Raw genomic sequence first — 15,549 nt, 5'->3', positions numbered from 1 at the left:
TCACGCCGAGCCCACTGCACTGCAAACCTCCCGCTGGCCCCGTCCTCCTGGCCAGAGCCCGACGGAACCGCTGCCCTTGCGCGGGAGGACAGCTGGGTGCCAGCCGGGGGCACAGCGCGGGGTGACCACGAGCCTCGGGGGAAGGGGCCGGGATCCCCGGGACCGCCGGTCAGTCACCCCAGGGCTGGCTCCGGTGCTGGGGCTGGAGGCTCTGGCGGGGGTCCGAGGAGCCGGGGCTGGGGGGTCTGTGTCCCGCTCGCGGTGACAGCGGGGACGCGGGACACACGGGACACACGTGAGGGGGTCCGGCGGGGCCGGGCCAGGGCCGGGGCGGGACCGGGGCGGGGCTCGGGGTGGGCGGAGCGGCCGGGCCGGGCCGGGCCGGGCCGGGCAGGGCTGGGCACGGCTCGGAGCGGTACAGCCGGAGCACCATGAACCGCTTCAAGGCGTCCAAGTTCCGGCACACCGAGGCCCGGCTGCCCCGCAGGGAGGTGAGCGCTGCGGGACCCGCCGGTACCGCGGGATCGCGGGGGCGGCGGGGCCGGGGCTGCCGGCGGGCAGGGACAGGGACGGGTACGGGCACAGGGCAGGGCCGGCCCCGCCCCGCGGCACCGGCAGGGTGCGGCTCCGGGCCCCGCGGCATCGCCGGTGCGGCGAAGCCGTGCCCGGGTCTCCCGGCCGCGGTGCGGGTGCGTTGCCCAGGCGGCCCCTTCTTGGCACCCGGTGCTGCTCATCCCGGTGTCGGCGGAGGATCCCGGCCCCGGGGCGCTCCGCAGGTGGGGCTGCGAGGGAACCCCAGCCCTCTCTGGGCCGGTGCAGCCCCCCTGGCTGGCATGGGGTACCCGTCCCGCGGTGCCTGCTCCCCTCCTGCCGCTGGGCACGGCTGGCACATGCGGTGCATCCCCGGTCCTTGCTGCCCGCTGCCGTTCGGTATCTCGCCGTCCTGGTCTGTGCCAGCCAGGGAACCACGCACCGAGTGTGAAAAGCTGGGCCTTGCTCCTGCCACCCTGCTCCGCCACCCCGCTTCCGCAGGCACGGGGGAAGGGCTGGGCCCCACGGGTGCTCCCAAGCCCCATCACCCTGGCCATGAGCTGTGGAGCTCGGCACCGCTGGAGCCAGGCAGCTCTGGGAGTCTCGTGGGCAGCACAGAGCCATGTGGTGCCCTCTCTGGCCTCTGCTCCATGAATAACCAGCCCCAGTCATGCCAAGTGTCACAATCCATCCTGGCATGGTGCTGGCAGTGGGTAGCCCTGCCCTGCTGTGCCCCAAACCACAGAGCTGGGCCAGGGCAATCTCCCAGGTCCCCGTCCCTACAGATTTGGCAGGGCAGGGGCAGAGATGCAGGGGCAGGACTGGGTGAGTCACATGGGGGGTGTTGCCAGGACACACAGCCCTTTTGGGGGCTCCCCAAGCTGGGTACCCTGCACCCAGCACCTCCTCAGCGCCGTGGCCATGAGTGAGGCTGCTGCTTCTCCCAGCCCTTGGGTGTGCACACACTCCTTCTCTGTAACTTCCCAGCCAAGCTGTCCTTGCATGCACCCATGGCCTGTGCTCACACGCCTCTGCAAATCCAACAAGCACCCAAAACATCCTCTGAGCTTCAGCTGTGGGACAGGACACGGTGCCCCCATGCCCATGGCGTGCCAGCCTCAGCGTGGCTCAGGTCACCGAAATCTCTGTGGGATGAATGTTTGGCCGTGAATCCCAGGGTCCAGATCAGTCACTGGCAGTGGGGAGTGTGGGTGCTGGGACACCTGGCTGTGCAGGACATGGCATTCTGCAGGCAGGGACATCCCATCACTGCTGTCCTGGTGCTGGTTCCGTGGTGGGGGAGCTCCGAGGGGCAGCATGCCCTTGCTGTGTGCAGGATCTGCTGTGCAAGGCCCTTCCAAAAGGCTTTTCCCATTCAGGCATGAAACATATCCTTGGAAGTGAGGCCACGCACTCCCCGTAGGGCAGCAGGTGGAGAAGGAAGTCTTGTCACCAAGCCCATCTCAGGTGTCACAGCGGGAAGCTCTGCTGTGTCCCCAGCTGAGCAGCTGCTTATGGAGGCACAAGCAGACACCCGACCTGGCTGGATCAGGAAGCGCAGTGTAAACATCAGGGATCACATCTGATGATGCTCTTCAGGCAGCATCTGCAGGGCTCTGCTGCCAGATGGCCCTTGAGAGCTCACAGTTTGTTCTAGGGATGTAGCCAGGATGGCTGCATGTGCTTTCCTGGCCATGCTGCCACGCTGCAGGGAGGATCACTGCCTTGAGGGCTGCTGCCTGTGTCTGGGGAAACTGTGGGGTCAGGATGGACCAGCTCTGTGAAACCTCACTGCAGGGATCCTGCTGGCACCCCTGGCTGCTGGGGGCCGGATGTGGCTGGTGTCACATCTGGGGGCCCAGTGCAGGGTGATGGGATGCAGATAGTGGGACTCTTATTCCAGGGTCCTACCCATGCTCCTGGCCTGTTCCCCATGCCCAGTGCAGCCCCCTGCCCACGTGCTGGGTGTGGGGACAGAAACCTGCCTTTGGCAAGAGAAGGGTTAACAGCTCTGCACAGCTGTGAAGGGAGGAAGTGCTGCAGGAACCCGTGCTCCCTGTCAGGCCTCAAACGGAAGTTGTGCAAGGAGAGAAAACATGGGGCTCTGGGTTTCCCTTCCCTACCCAGGTATCTGCTCAGTTTGTGGGGTATCCACTGCTCCTGACACCCACTGCAGCTCTGGGCTGCTGTGGGCACACAGACCTGGTGCCAGCCATAAAACACCTGCCATTGCCACTGTCAAGGGTTGGACTTGGCCCTGGGAGTGTCAGGGAGCTCGTGGCCCTGGTGGCCCCTTGAGGTGGGGTGTCTGTGTCGCCTGGAGTGGGGCTGGCTGATGGACGCTGTCCCAGGGCCCCACGAGTGCAGTGCTCAGCCCTGGGAAACACTGCAGAGTGGGAGTTTGCTTATGGGGCTGCAATGCAGCTCCTTGGCTGTGTGTCCATGTGGGAAGTGTGCTGCTGGAGGTGTTTATTGGCCTCAGTCAGCCACAGCTTGACCCTGTGGTGCTTCACAGCCCAAGAACTTTCGTCACATCCAGATTCTCTGGCACCAGTTTATTGCAAAGACCTCTGAGCACTTCCCACAGTGAGACAGCCAGAGATGGCACAGTGTGGGAGCTGGGATGCTCCTGTGTCCCACCCTCCAGCCCCAGTGAGGGGCTGTGCTTTGTGGCAGGAGCAGGAGCAGTCACATGGCCCTGGGACACCCCAGAGGTCGGGATAATCCCTCTGGCATCGCCAGTCTCCAGCTCTCCATGGGCATGGCAGCTCCTCTGGGGCTGGGGCTCTGGCCATGCTGTGCCAATGGTCCTGCAGCCCTGCCATAACAAGACAGCCCCTGATAAGTTTTTTCCCTCTGTTTCCCAGGCCTGGATCAGTGGTATCCGAGCAGGCTCTGTCCCCTCCTGTGGCAGCCATGTCAAGGCCAGCTGCCGCTGGATCGCCTTCAGCGCCGAGGCCACCGGTGAGGCACTGCTTGGGGGGTGGGATGGGTTTGTCCCAGGGGTCCCTGTGGGGCTGGGTGGTGGGTGAGTCCCCCCAGCCCCAGGGGCACCAGGGTGAGTGGAGGAGGCTTTCCCTGAGATCCCCCAAAGTGCTGGCAGTCCCACACCTCTTGGCTTGCATTGCAAAGCTGGGTGCCCCTCGTGTGTCCCAGGCTGGGGGGATTCCTGACCTGCTCCTGTGCCCTTTCCTGCAGGTGTGCTGGGCATTGTGCCCCTGGAGTGCGAGGATGGGGGCAAGAGGACCATATCCCAGCTCTGCTGCCACTCAGGTGGGTGTCAGGTGCCACCTCCCACCTCCACAGGACATGTTTGGCCCCGGGGGCTGAGTCCAAGCCTGGCAGGCTGTGGTGGGCTGTCTGCCAGGCAAGGGACATGGGGACCTGCCAGGGACCATCACCTGAGGGCAGGGTGACACCAGGAGGGGCTCTGCCAGGCTGGAATCAATCCATGCTCCTTCATCTCTCAGGCTGCAGGTAGCTCTTCCTCTCACCCTTCCAGCACAGCCTCTCCACATTACTCATAGCATGCCCTGAAATTCCCAGTACACCCAGTGCCAGGCTGGAGCTGGCATCACTGAGGCATCACTGCCTTCAGTGGCAGGAGGAACAGGCTGGACCAGCAGCTCTGATGTGGGCAGTGAGTGTGGCAGGGAAGAGGCAGTGGCAGCATCACTGTGGCAGAGAAGCAGGGCTCTGCCCAGGCACAGGGAGGGGTGGTGCCCACCTCAGGGTGCCCCTCTCCTGGTGTTGGAGCAGCAGTGGCAGCCTGAGGGGCACTGAGCACCCATTTCCCCAAAATTACACCAGAGCAGCAAGATGGGGTCTGGTTCCAGGGCTGCCTCCCTGCGTGTGTGCCCTGGCAGGGCTGCACAGGGTGCCCAGCCTGTGCCACCTCAGCCCCTGGCACCAGGAGCTTCCTCGGGTTGGAAAAGCAGGCAGGGAGTTCTTCTGCTCCCTGGGGAGCGCCAGAGGGGTGCACAGGAGCCAGCGCCGTCCCACGGCTCCCTAATGGGATCAGCAGGAGTCCTTTGAAGCCGGCTGTGCCGGAGCAACGCCTCCGTGGCAGGAATGGATTTTCCCTCCTCCCGGGTGGATGCAGCCGAGCGAGCTGCCTGCTCTTCATGCCTCCGGGGCCTGTCTCCTGGAAGCAGAAAAGTACACAGTGACCTACTTTTCTGAGCGTGCCAAATGCATCCGAGGGGCTGCTGCTGCTGGTGCCAGCCTTCCTCCCGCCGGGCCCTGCCGCCGGGAGCATCCCTGCCACTGGCATGCCAGCCCGGGGGTTACAAAGGAGCCTTGTCACCAGCGTGGCTCCAGCAGGACACGGCACAGACACCCTGGGGCTGTCCCTGCTGTTCCCTGTGCCCTGTGGGGGTGTCGGTGCATGGATCAGACAGGGGGATGCCCCTCCAGGGTTCCTATCCCTGCCAAAGGGGTGCAAGTCCCTGAAGGACAGAGTGGAGGGGCTCAGGCACTCACAGCAAAGCTGAGCTGCTCCAAAACACCTTGATGGGGCTGAAACTGCCCCCCACTGCTGAGTGGGTAGGGAAGGAATCAGGCTGGGAAGAGCAAGGGGAAGACACACTGTCTGCAGGGGAAGGTGGGGACAAACTTCTGCCCTTCTCCTTCCAGATGTGGTCACAGACTTTGACTTCTCCCCCTTTGATCAGCTCCTGCTGGCCACAGGCTCTGCTGATGAGACGGTGAGTGCTCAGTGACAGGGGTCCCCCCCAAGGGGACACCTCGTGACCCCCAGGGCGTCTCTGGGAGTCCCTGCAGGGCTGGAGTGATGGGAGTGAGAGGAGCATGGGGTGCAGGGTACCAGCTTTGGGAGAGCAGAGTGGGACATCCCCAAGGGGACAGAACACATGCTCAGGGATCAGCCTCCTCCCATGTGGGACCTGATCCCACCGAGCTGCAGTGAGGGATCACCTGGGAATGCTCAGGGACCAAACCCTGGGAAAGCAGCGAGCCCAGGTGGGGCACTGCCAGCAGGGTCCTGCTCACCTGCCCTGGCACTGATCCCCTCTCTCCTGGGGCTGCAGGTGAAGGTGTGGCGCCTCCCCGAGGGTGGCCAGGACATTCCTGGTGGCTCAGGGCTGACCCTGGGGCCCGGGGGGGCCCCGGTGGACACTCTGCAGTTCCACCCCACAGCAGACGCTGTCCTGGCCAGTGGGGCAGGGAAGAGAGTCACTGTGTGGGACCTGGGCCAGCAGCACCCCCTGACAGGTAAGCAGAGCTGTGGCTGCCCATGACATGTGTTCTCCTGTGTGTCCCTCCATGTGTCCTCCCCCTGTGTCCTTCCCATGTGTCTGTTCCATGTGTCCTCACCGTGCCAGTGCCTGGGCTCAAGGCCTGACCTCAGTGTCACCAAACAGGCAGCTCAGGTGGCTTTTTTGGGCAGGGCACCACAGCCCCTTGTGCCTGTGCTGCCCTGCACTCTGATGCAATGGTGTGAAACACTCTGGTACTGCCCTGGGTGTCTGCAGGAGCTCTGCTGGGGATCCCCTGGGTGACAGGTCCCTCTCTCTGCATGCCCAGGGCATGGGTGGATGTGGGTGCTTGCTGACCAGCCTTGCCCAGGCTTCAGCCACCCTGAGGAGGAGAGGAGATGGGTGGCAGCATGGGTCTGTGGCTTTCCCAGGGCTCCTGATCTTTGTATCCAGCTGTCAGCAGCACAGGAACTCTCCCTGCACAGACACAGCAGTGTCCCAGTGCATCCTGCTGCCCCCAGCCCTTTGGAAAGGCCAGGTCATTTCTCCTGGGAAATATTCTGGGTGAGAGAGTGATGGCTCCTGCCCTGTCTGCAGGAGGGACCCTGCTTGATCCTGGCCCTGACTGTGCTTTATCCCCACAGTCCTGGATTCCCACGGGGACCAGCTGCAGAGCCTGACCTGGAAGCGAGATGGGCACCTCCTGGGCACCTCCTGCAAGGTGAGCAGTGCCAGGGGGCACCTCGGGGTGGCACAGCAGGGATGGGCTGGATGCATCCTGATCCTGGAGGGCACCCGTTTCACAGAATCTCAGAATGGTTTGGGTTGGGAGGGACCTTAAAACTCGTTTCGTTCCACCCCCTGCCATGGGCAGGGACACCTTACCTTAGCCCGGGATGCTCAGAGCTCCATCCAGTCTGGCCTGGAACACTTCCAAGCATGGGGAGCGTGGAGGGACGGGAAGTTTTGGGGTGGAGAAGGGCAGGAGCGGGGTCAGCGAGCCCGCGGGGAGGCGGGACGGGAGCAGCGCTAGGTGGCGCCGGCCGCTCGCTGCGGGACGCGCCGGGAACGCGCGGGGGCCGCGCCCCGCGGCGGGGCGAGCGTGCAAAGGAGCGTGCAAGGGGAGCGTGCGAGGGGAGCGTGCAAGGGGAGCGTGCAAGGGAGCGTGCGAGGGGAGCGTGCAAGGGAGTGTGCAAAGGAGCGTGCGAGGGGAGCGTGCGAGGGGAGTGTGCAAGGGAGTGTGCAAAGGAGTGTGTGAGGGGAGCGTGCAAGGGGAGCGTGCAAGGGGAGTGTGCGAAGGGAGTGTGCGAGGGGAGTGTGCAAGGGGAGTGTGCGAGGGGAGCGTGCGAGGGGAGCGTGCAAGGGGAGCGTGCGAGGGGAGCGTGCGAGGGGAGTGTGCAAGGGAGTGTGCGAGGGGAGTGTGCGAGGGGAGTGTGCAAGGGAGTGTGCAAGGGGAGTGTGCAAAGGAGTATGCGAGGGGAGCGTGCAAAGGAGCGTGCAAAGGAGCGTGCAAGGGGAGCGTGCGAGAGGAGTGTGCAAGCCACGAGCCCCCCAGGCCGTGCCGGAGGCCCGGCAGGCAGCTCTGAGCGCACAGCCCCAGCCCCAGGGAGAGCGAAGGGTTCGCGGGGGCAGCCCCGGGGGGAGCCTGGAGCCCGGCCCGGCGTGCAGGGATGAGGCGGAGTCCCAGCGCATGGATGGAGCCCCGTGCCCAGCGTGCGAGCCGGGCTCGGGGGTACGAGCCCAAGCCGTGCTGGCTGGGGTGTGATCTGCCCCCGTGCCCTGAGGCTCTGGCTGGGGTGTGGATCTGCCCCCGTGCCCTGTGGCTCTGGCTGGCACAATGCGTGCTCCCCAAACAGCACCCTGGCAGCAGGGCTGGCACCCGGGCACCCCCTTGCTGCCTCTGTGCCCTGCCAGCCATGCCCCCTTTGGCAGAGGAGTGCCAGGCAGGAAGGGACTCGTTCTCCTGCAGCACTGTCAGGATGGCATCTGAGGGTCAGGCTCCAGTTCTGGCCCTACTTGGGAGCCTCCCTCCTTTTCTGGGAGCAGATTTGAGTGTGTCAGGATCCTGGTGGGGTGCTGGGGGTGCCCCCTGCCCACAATGTGGGAGGACACAGTGCAAGCCATCCATAGGGATAGGCATTGCAGGCAGGAGAGTGATGGGCAGGAAGGGGAGGGCTGCTCACTCCAGCCTTCTGCCTTTTGCATCCTGACATCCCACTGGCCCCAAGGTCCTTAACCCTCCTCTGTTTTCTTTTATCTCACCAGGACAAGAAACTGCGGATCTTTGACCCCCGAGCAGGCCCAGCTGCCTCCCAGGTATGTCCCCTCTTGGATGTGCTGCAGGCAGCCCTGCCCAGGCTGCAAGGGGGTGAGCTTTGGTCCCCCAAACCATCCCAGCCCTGGCTGGGAGATGCCAGGAGCTGAGGGCAGGGGGAATAGGGCTGTCCCCTTAACCCTGGTGGGGTTCAGCAGGGGAACCCTGCCCTCCCACCAGGCCAGGGAGCTCCCCCGGTGCAGTGGCACATGCCAGGAGAGCCCTGTGCATGTGAGGGCTCTGGGCTCCTGGGCTCTGCCCTGCCCTGTGGGAGCTGGACCAAAGGCTCTTGGGCATGAGGACCCAGCAAGGGCAAGGGCTGGGCAGCTGGATCTGCACAACTCAGCAAATAACAGTGATTAGGAAATAAGGAGAGAATTTAAGCCTTGACGTCAAGTTCAAACAGCCTCTTATTAGAGGTTTCCTGTGGCTTGGGGGCTCTGGCTGCAGAAGGGGCTGGAAGCCCTTGGGAAGGAAGGGATGCAGTGGAGAGCAGGGTGAGAGGGCTGCAGTGGACTCTGTCATTCCTGCTGGTGCATCTCCTGCTGCCTGTGAAGCCAATGGCCTCTGGTGACAGTGCCGAGGCACAGTGATGGAAGGGAGCCAGAGCTCCAGGCCTGCACCAAGACTTTCCACCTGCTCCTGCACATAACCCAGGTGCTGAGCTCCCCAAAGGCCCCTGGGTGCTTCCTGCAGTACAAATGATGCCCTGACCCTTCAGGCAGCCTTATAAACACCCCACCACAAAAAATAAACACAAACCCAGCGGTGACACGTGCAGACGAGCCGGGGCAGAGTGCTCCCAGCACTCCAGCGGCCGCCACAATCCTGTCCCGCTCCAGTTGCCTCAGCATGGCTGGAAGATCCCATTCTCTACTCCAAAATTTATCCACTGCTGGCCTCAGTGTTCCCCTCCCCTCCTGGCCCCCCTCCTCCCCCTGCCAGACCTGTCGGCTTGTCTGATGGCGGAGCTGTGAGTGCGATGGGCTCGAGCCAAGTCTCCTGGGGAGGGTGGACTCTGTCTCGCTGAGCTATTAAAAATAACGTGTGAATGATGGTGGCTGTTCAAAGCAGGCAGTTCACTTCCCTCCACTGCTGTCTGATCCAGCCTGGGGCCAGCACTCTGTGTTTGCCAAGAGAAATATGCACCTTCACTGCCGCGGCCCTGCCCGGCCAGCTCGCAGTGCATGGAGATGTTTAGTCTTGGAGAAGTGCTCTGCTGAAGGGGAAAACTTTAAAATGCCATAAATCCTCTGGAAGTTTGCGCAGGGCTTGCTTAGCCAAGAAGAATAACGCTCCTGGGTTTTGTTCTTTTCTTTTTTCCCCATTGCTGGAGGGCTGGGTTGGTTGGAAAGTCTCCTTCTCCCCCTGGTTACAGACCCGGGTGATGCTGGGGCCGCCGTGCGGTGCCAGCACCTCGCAGGCTCCTGGCTTTGAAGTTGCCTGGTTTTCTTGCAGAGGTGAGCTGTAGGATGGGTTTCCCAGCTGTGCTGGCCCCTGCAGCAGCGTGGGCTGGGTTTCCTCACAGCCAGCACAGGGTCCTGCTCCCGGCTCACCCTGGGCCCTGTGTGGAGCCGAGAGCCAGCCTCAGGCTGCTCCTCCGGCTGGATTTCTTAATTTGCCAAGCCTGCCTCATTAAACATTCCTTTGTTTAGAGCAGGGGAGAAGAATGAGAGGGAGCTAAAATAAGAAGATCAGGGAGGAGTGGTTGCTCCTCCTCATACCTGATGCTCTCTCAGGTACCATGTGGCACACCCACTGAGGGTGGGTGACAAGGAGGGTGACTGGCAGGCTGCCCACACCCTGTGGCCGTATCCCCGCCAGGTCCTGACCCCCCAGTCCCGGCCACGCCCATAGCAGTTATTTTGAGCATATCCCAGCAGCGGGCAGACGAGTGTGACGCAGCATGGCCGGGGTCTGGCTGACCCCGTGGGGTGCCTGGTATGTACCCAGGGCCATGATTTCCCTTGGGAGAGCAGTGGCCTCATCCTGCTGGATCCCCATCCCTTTGCTGCAGCCCCTCTGTGAGCGTCAGGACTGTGCTCACACCCTATTGCTGCTCTCAGTGCCCTAAACTGGCAGTGGATACGCCTGGGCTGCCCTGGGTCCTGCCTTGCCACCCCGTGGGGCCACGCTCCTGCTGCTGGCTGAGTCCAGGTCCGAGCACCACTGTCTTTCCAGAGAGTTCTGTGAGTTCTGTGCTCTGCCTTATCCCCTCCCAAGGCCACGCTGCCCTGTCCTCTCCCACAGGGCGGTGGTCGCCCTCCTCGCCTGACCCTCCCCCGGAAGCGAGTCATGTCCTCTCCCTTGCCTGTGGCCCTGCCGGGGCTCAGTGTCGCTGGTCCTGCCCTCACCCTCCTGTAATCCCCGTGCAAATCCCTCCAAAGGTCCCTCCCGTGTCCCCCCGGGTCCTGCCCGTGGTGGGACAGGGGACACAAGGCTGGGCAGGGAAGCTCCATACCCATACCTACCCAGCTCATGCCTCAGGTGGGTCTCCAGCAGTGTAGGGCAATGATTCAGATATGCCCTGGGCTACTAAGGCAGCATCTCCGTTTGCCCACACCCTCCCCTGGGTACAGAGCCCATGGGCCACGTCCTGCTGCCCCCAGGCTGCTGCGAGGGGCTGTGTGTGCATCTGGCCAGCACCTGGGACAGGCCTGGGACAGGCGCCGTCCGTGTGGAGCTGCGGGGCAGCCGCTGAGTGGGATGAGAGGAGCCGGCTCCGTTCTCACGAGAAACTTCCTCCGCCGGCGTTTGGGCAGGGCCGGGGGCGAGGGAACGGCCCCGCTGCGCACCGGGCCAGCGCCGCCCCGCTCGCCTCGGAATGAGCTGCGCTAATGAGCGGGGCCGGGGCTGAGGGCGCCCGGGGACAGCTGGGACAGTGTCCCTGGGGGCTGGCCCCGCCGGGGGTTTGTCCCCCCGGCTCGCAGGCTGTGCCGGGGGCTGAGTTCAGTGATGGGCAGCAGCCCAATCACAGCCCAAGCACAGCCGGGGATGTCCCAGCCCTGCTCAAGGTTCCGGGGGCAAGAGGGACTCCAGGCCCTGTCCCAGACCATGGCCACCATCCCATGGAGTGCATCAGCTGTGCCCCAGTGGGAGATAACGCCATGGAGAGGGTTCCTGGGGGCAGCGTGGCCGTGGTGGCAGGATGATGCTGTGGCGGGGCGGAGATCCAGGTTTGGGGCGATCTGGCCCACAGCCAGAACTCTGAGAACATGTCACCTCTGCCCAGGATCCAGCTGTCAGCCCAGGGCTGGCTGGGGACCCCTTGTCATCATCAGGGAGGTGCATCAGGACGTAGAGAGACTCCAGCCTTCCTCCCACTGCCCCATCATCACAGCATCCCACGCTGGGGTCACCCCGGGGGTACCTGACTCCCAGCCTCGGCAGCAGCTTCCTCCGGGCTGGGGGAAGGTCCACAGCATCCCACATTCCCAAGGAGACCGTGGGAAGCTATGAAAAAGTTGGCCTGACTCTGGGCAGCCTATTTATAGCAGCGCACGCTCGGCGCTCTCATGCTTCTGTTCCCCAGCGTGGCTGCACGGGACTGTTTATATTTCCTCTGCTCCGCTTCCCCCTCGGCCGTCCTTCCCAGGAATGCTGCTTGGTATGGCAGACATGGGGAAGTTGAGGAGGATCTGGAATTAGCCAGAAGCATCTCAGGAGATGTGGGTGTGTGGTGGCACTGGCTTGCCCTGGCCTTGGTGCCCATCCCTCCCACTGGGAATGGCAGCTGAGGCCCACACAGGTTGGCATCTCCATTACTGGGGCTCCTCAAGGTATTTCAGACCTGGGACTCCTGGCTGAGGCTGCTCTCCAGAGGGCAGAGGTGTTTTGGGATTTGATGGCGTCATAGCAGAGCTTGTGGGGCTGGTGGCTGCAGGAAGAGGGGAGAGGCAGCAGAAGAGGGCTGGCTGCTGGCTGCTGCAGCCTGCCCACCCCCCTGGCCAGCGAGTTCCCCTCTCCTGCCTGGGGAGGGAGGTTCTGCTCCCATCCCAGCCTCATGGGGTCTGTGCTCACTGGGAGCCCACCCACCTTCCTGCCCTTGCTGGGCCCACAGCATCCTCTGGGACATGGCCTTGGCCTCTCCAAGGATGGAGCTGGTGGTGGGGGGAGAGGCAGAGCCTGGTGGTGCCCAGTTCCCCAGGGCACAGGGGCCTCACAGCAATGCTGCCCTGGCCAGTGGGATTGGGGAAGTTGGATTGGGCAGCAGGGGACTTGTCCTGGTCCCTGCCCAGTGTGACACACACACAGCACACACCTGGCAGAGAGCAGGCCCAGTGCTGGCAGTGTGATGGCTGCTGGAGCAACCCCACAGCTCTGTGGGATCCCTGCACTCCCCTGGGGCAGGTGACAGCTCCTGGTCTCCTTGAGCTCCGGGCAGGGACCAGGAGTGGGGCTGGCCTGGGAGAGGCTGCTCTGTTCTCCTGGTTACCTCTGGAGTAACTGGGATTTGGCAAGGGAAGGAGATCACTCACATTCTTGTTCGGAGAGGAGGATTCGGTGCGTGGTTAACCCTTTCAGCTCCCGGAAAGCCATTCCTCCTGCTGCCCACAGCCTCGTGGGTGTGCAAGGAGCAGCAGCTTCCCCAAGTGCATGGACCCGGGGTGGGTGTCTGTCCCCAGAGTCCCCCACAGCGCCCTGGCCAGGGGAGACCCCTCCTGCCCTGGCACCCCCTGGCAAAGGGGCAGCTCAGCCTGGCACTGGTGCCTCCTGTGCCCACGCAGGTCCCAGATCCCGCTGCTGGGGTTGCTTCCCACGGGGATCAGATGTCCGTGGGCTGTTAGCCATGCTCATGGGCTGTTAGCCACGGGCAGGGCTGAGCTGTCCCAGCCCTGCCAGCCACGGGGGCTCTGCCAAGAGCAGAGCTTTGACCCCCCCCCCCCCGGCCACCTCCCGCCCGTCCAGCCCCAGGGCTCTGCCCCAGACTCCCATCTCCGGCTCTCCCTGCCCTGCATCCGGCTCAGGCTGACGGCTCCCGGGGAAACAGGGAGCCCCTGGGAGCCGGAGCAGCCTTGGCTTTATGTGGGGCTCTCCCAGGCAGCCGCGGAGCCGGAGCGGCCGCTCCCTGCGGGCAGCTGTTCCCAGCTCCCCGACCCCGCGCATCGCTGCCAACAGCTGCGTCCGACACGCCGGCCCTGGGCCCCCGCAGACCGGGACTGCACCGGGAGAAGGGCTGGGGACCCCCACTGAAACCAGCAGCAACCTCACCCCAGCCTGCCTAGGAGGGATCATTGAGACTGGGAGAGGGACGGTGCTGGAAACTCTCCCCATGCAGCCGATCTGGCTCCGAGGAAGGGGCACAGGCTCACCCCAGCCTGGGCTGCCCAAAACCGGCAGGGCTGGATCCGTGCAATGAGCGGGAGGAGTCTGGGCACTGGCAGGGAGCTGGGAGGCTACCTTGGATCCCCACTGGCCCAGAGCTGGTGGGCTCCTTGCAGCCTGCCAGGGGGACAAGGCACAGGAGGGACACCCGTCCCTTGGGCTGTGGCTGTTCCCTGCTCCAGGGGCTCCAGCATCACTCTGGGAACGGTGCCAGGGTCTCTGCCCAGCTCTGCCAGCCCCAGGGGTCCACAGCAGCCCCACGGGTGCCCCCAGGCTGAGCCACACCAGCGTCCACCCTCAGTGCCAGGTCACACCGCCCCGTCCCTGCCAAGACCCTCTGCACCGGGGGAGCTGCTGTCCGCACGCTCACCTCTGGCAACATCTGCACAGGCTGAGCACGGAGCAGCCCAGCCTCCCGCATACTTGCTGCCATACGTACAGCTCAGCCGGGATGGAACTAATGCAGAAAACATGGCCCTGCAGCCGGGGGGCTGGGAGCACCCTGCCCTCCCCGGCCCTGCCTCCGCCAGGGGCTGCCACCACCGCCAGGGGCTCCGGGGCACCCGCGGGACCCGCGGAGCCGGCGACGTCAGTCGGTTATGGGATCTGCAGATGTTGAGCCGCACGGCTCAGGTGCAGAAGTGCTCTCCTGGCTGACGCGCGGGCTGGCCCCAGCTCCTGGAGTTTCCATCCCTCTTGGCAGCGATCCTGGGACACGTTCCCTTCTCCAGGTCCTTTCCCTGCTGGGTCCATTGCCAGCGTGCTGGCGCTGGGGGCCAGGCCCCTCCTGCCCCACATCCTGGCCCTGAGGCTGGGAGCTCCGGGCTGGGCTCGGCCAGCGCTGCCTCTTCCAAGGGAGCCGTGTTTGTGCTGGCAGGGCAGCTGCCGTGATGGAGCCAGGGCACGACGGGCTTGGCACCGTGTGCGTGCTCCCACCCTGGCTCTCTCCAGAGAGTGGCATCTCTGTGGGGCTGGAGGCTGCTCCAGCAGAGCTTCTCCAGTGAGATGTGACCCCTCCATGGCCCCTCTCTGGCTGCTGCGGTGGCAGAGCCTCGCTGGTGGTCACAGTGTGGTCGTAGCCAGTGGTCACAGTGCTCACACCAAGGGGGACACAGCTCATGGCTCCTCCCCACCCCTCCTGCCCCCACGCCCGGTGCCCGTGCCCTGTGCAGAGGTCCCGGAAGCGCTGTGCCAGGTTTGGCTCTGGCAGAGCCCTGCACTTTCCCTGCCAGCTCCAAACTCGTTAGCAGCCAGTTCTTGGCGCTGCTCAATGAGAGCGAGGGGCTGTGAGTGCTGCCTGTGCCGCGGGCCAGGGCTGCCTGCAGCTCCCACTGGGGTGCCTGAACCGCAGGGCCCATCTGGGCACCACATGGGAGCAGGGAAACACCCACTGACAGCCCCTCCCATCCTCAGCAGGACCAGGATGGGGACAGGATGTGGGCTGGGGGTCCCACCCCCACAGGGAGCCAGGTGAATCAGGGTGCAGGGGATCAGAGTGTGTGGTGAATGTGGCCAGGCTCAGTTTGCCATGTTTCAGTAGCATCCGGGCACACACGGGGCACCCAGCTCCAGGAGCCAGGATTCAGCATGGATAAAGAGCCCGGGGATGAAGCCAGGGAAGTAAGTCCCTCTGTCATCATCGCCATGGCAGAGCCTCCTCTTGTGTCTGTGGCACGGAGCAGCTTCCTCGCAGCACTCTGTCCCCCTCGCCCGGGTGACCTGGTGTGGGGAGAGCCCTGGGGACACAGGAGCCATCATCACACTCACCTTACCTGCTCCCACCCTCCACTCCTGGCTGGGAGCTGGGCCAGCTGCTCCACAAGGCAACCACGCTGGCATGGGGGGCAGTCAGGGCTGTCACTGCTTGCAGGCTGTCCCCACTGCACTGTCCCCAGGGCAGCTCTCAGCAGAGCCAGCACTTGCTCCACGTGCTCAGCCCCAGGGCAGTTCACAAGCACGGCTGGTGAAGCACACGTCCCCTCGGCGTGTCCAGCAAGGCTGGCAGCAGTTCTGACAGCCCTGTCTCCTGTGCCTTGCAGAGTGTCCTGGGACACGACAACAACAAGGACTCCCGGCTGCTCTGGATGGGCTCCAGCGATTGCCTCATCTCCGTGGGGTTCAGCCAGGTACAGTCCCTGCCAGGAAGGTGGCCCTGGCACCTCT

General features: G+C 64.3%; 1 protein-coding gene across 2 annotated transcripts in view; it reads left to right on the top strand.

The window, feature by feature from the left end:
• Window positions 1–331: 331 nt before the first annotated feature.
• LOC139598266 (mitochondrial import inner membrane translocase subunit TIM16-like) overlaps window positions 332–15,549 on the top strand; it is a 38,226-nt gene continuing 23,008 nt past the window's right edge. For both annotated transcript variants that reach the window (XM_071444450.1, XM_071444448.1), the window contains exons 1-8: window positions 332–491; window positions 3,399–3,495; window positions 3,730–3,804; window positions 5,167–5,237; window positions 5,580–5,763; window positions 6,392–6,468; window positions 8,013–8,063; window positions 15,426–15,512. In XM_071444450.1, the coding sequence (XP_071300551.1) occupies window positions 432–491; window positions 3,399–3,495; window positions 3,730–3,804; window positions 5,167–5,237; window positions 5,580–5,763; window positions 6,392–6,468; window positions 8,013–8,063; window positions 15,426–15,512 (702 nt within the window). In that variant the 5' untranslated portion in view covers window positions 332–431. The remainder of the gene's footprint in view (window positions 492–3,398; window positions 3,496–3,729; window positions 3,805–5,166; window positions 5,238–5,579; window positions 5,764–6,391; window positions 6,469–8,012; window positions 8,064–15,425; window positions 15,513–15,549) is intronic.

Source organism: Agelaius tricolor, unplaced genomic scaffold (assembly GCF_023055355.1).
Source record: "Agelaius tricolor isolate 1412-34295 unplaced genomic scaffold, bAgeTri1.0.p SCAF_19, whole genome shotgun sequence".
Classification (NCBI taxonomy): Eukaryota; Metazoa; Chordata; class Aves; order Passeriformes; family Icteridae; genus Agelaius; species Agelaius tricolor.
This window is presented reverse-complemented; position numbering and strand designations above follow the sequence as displayed.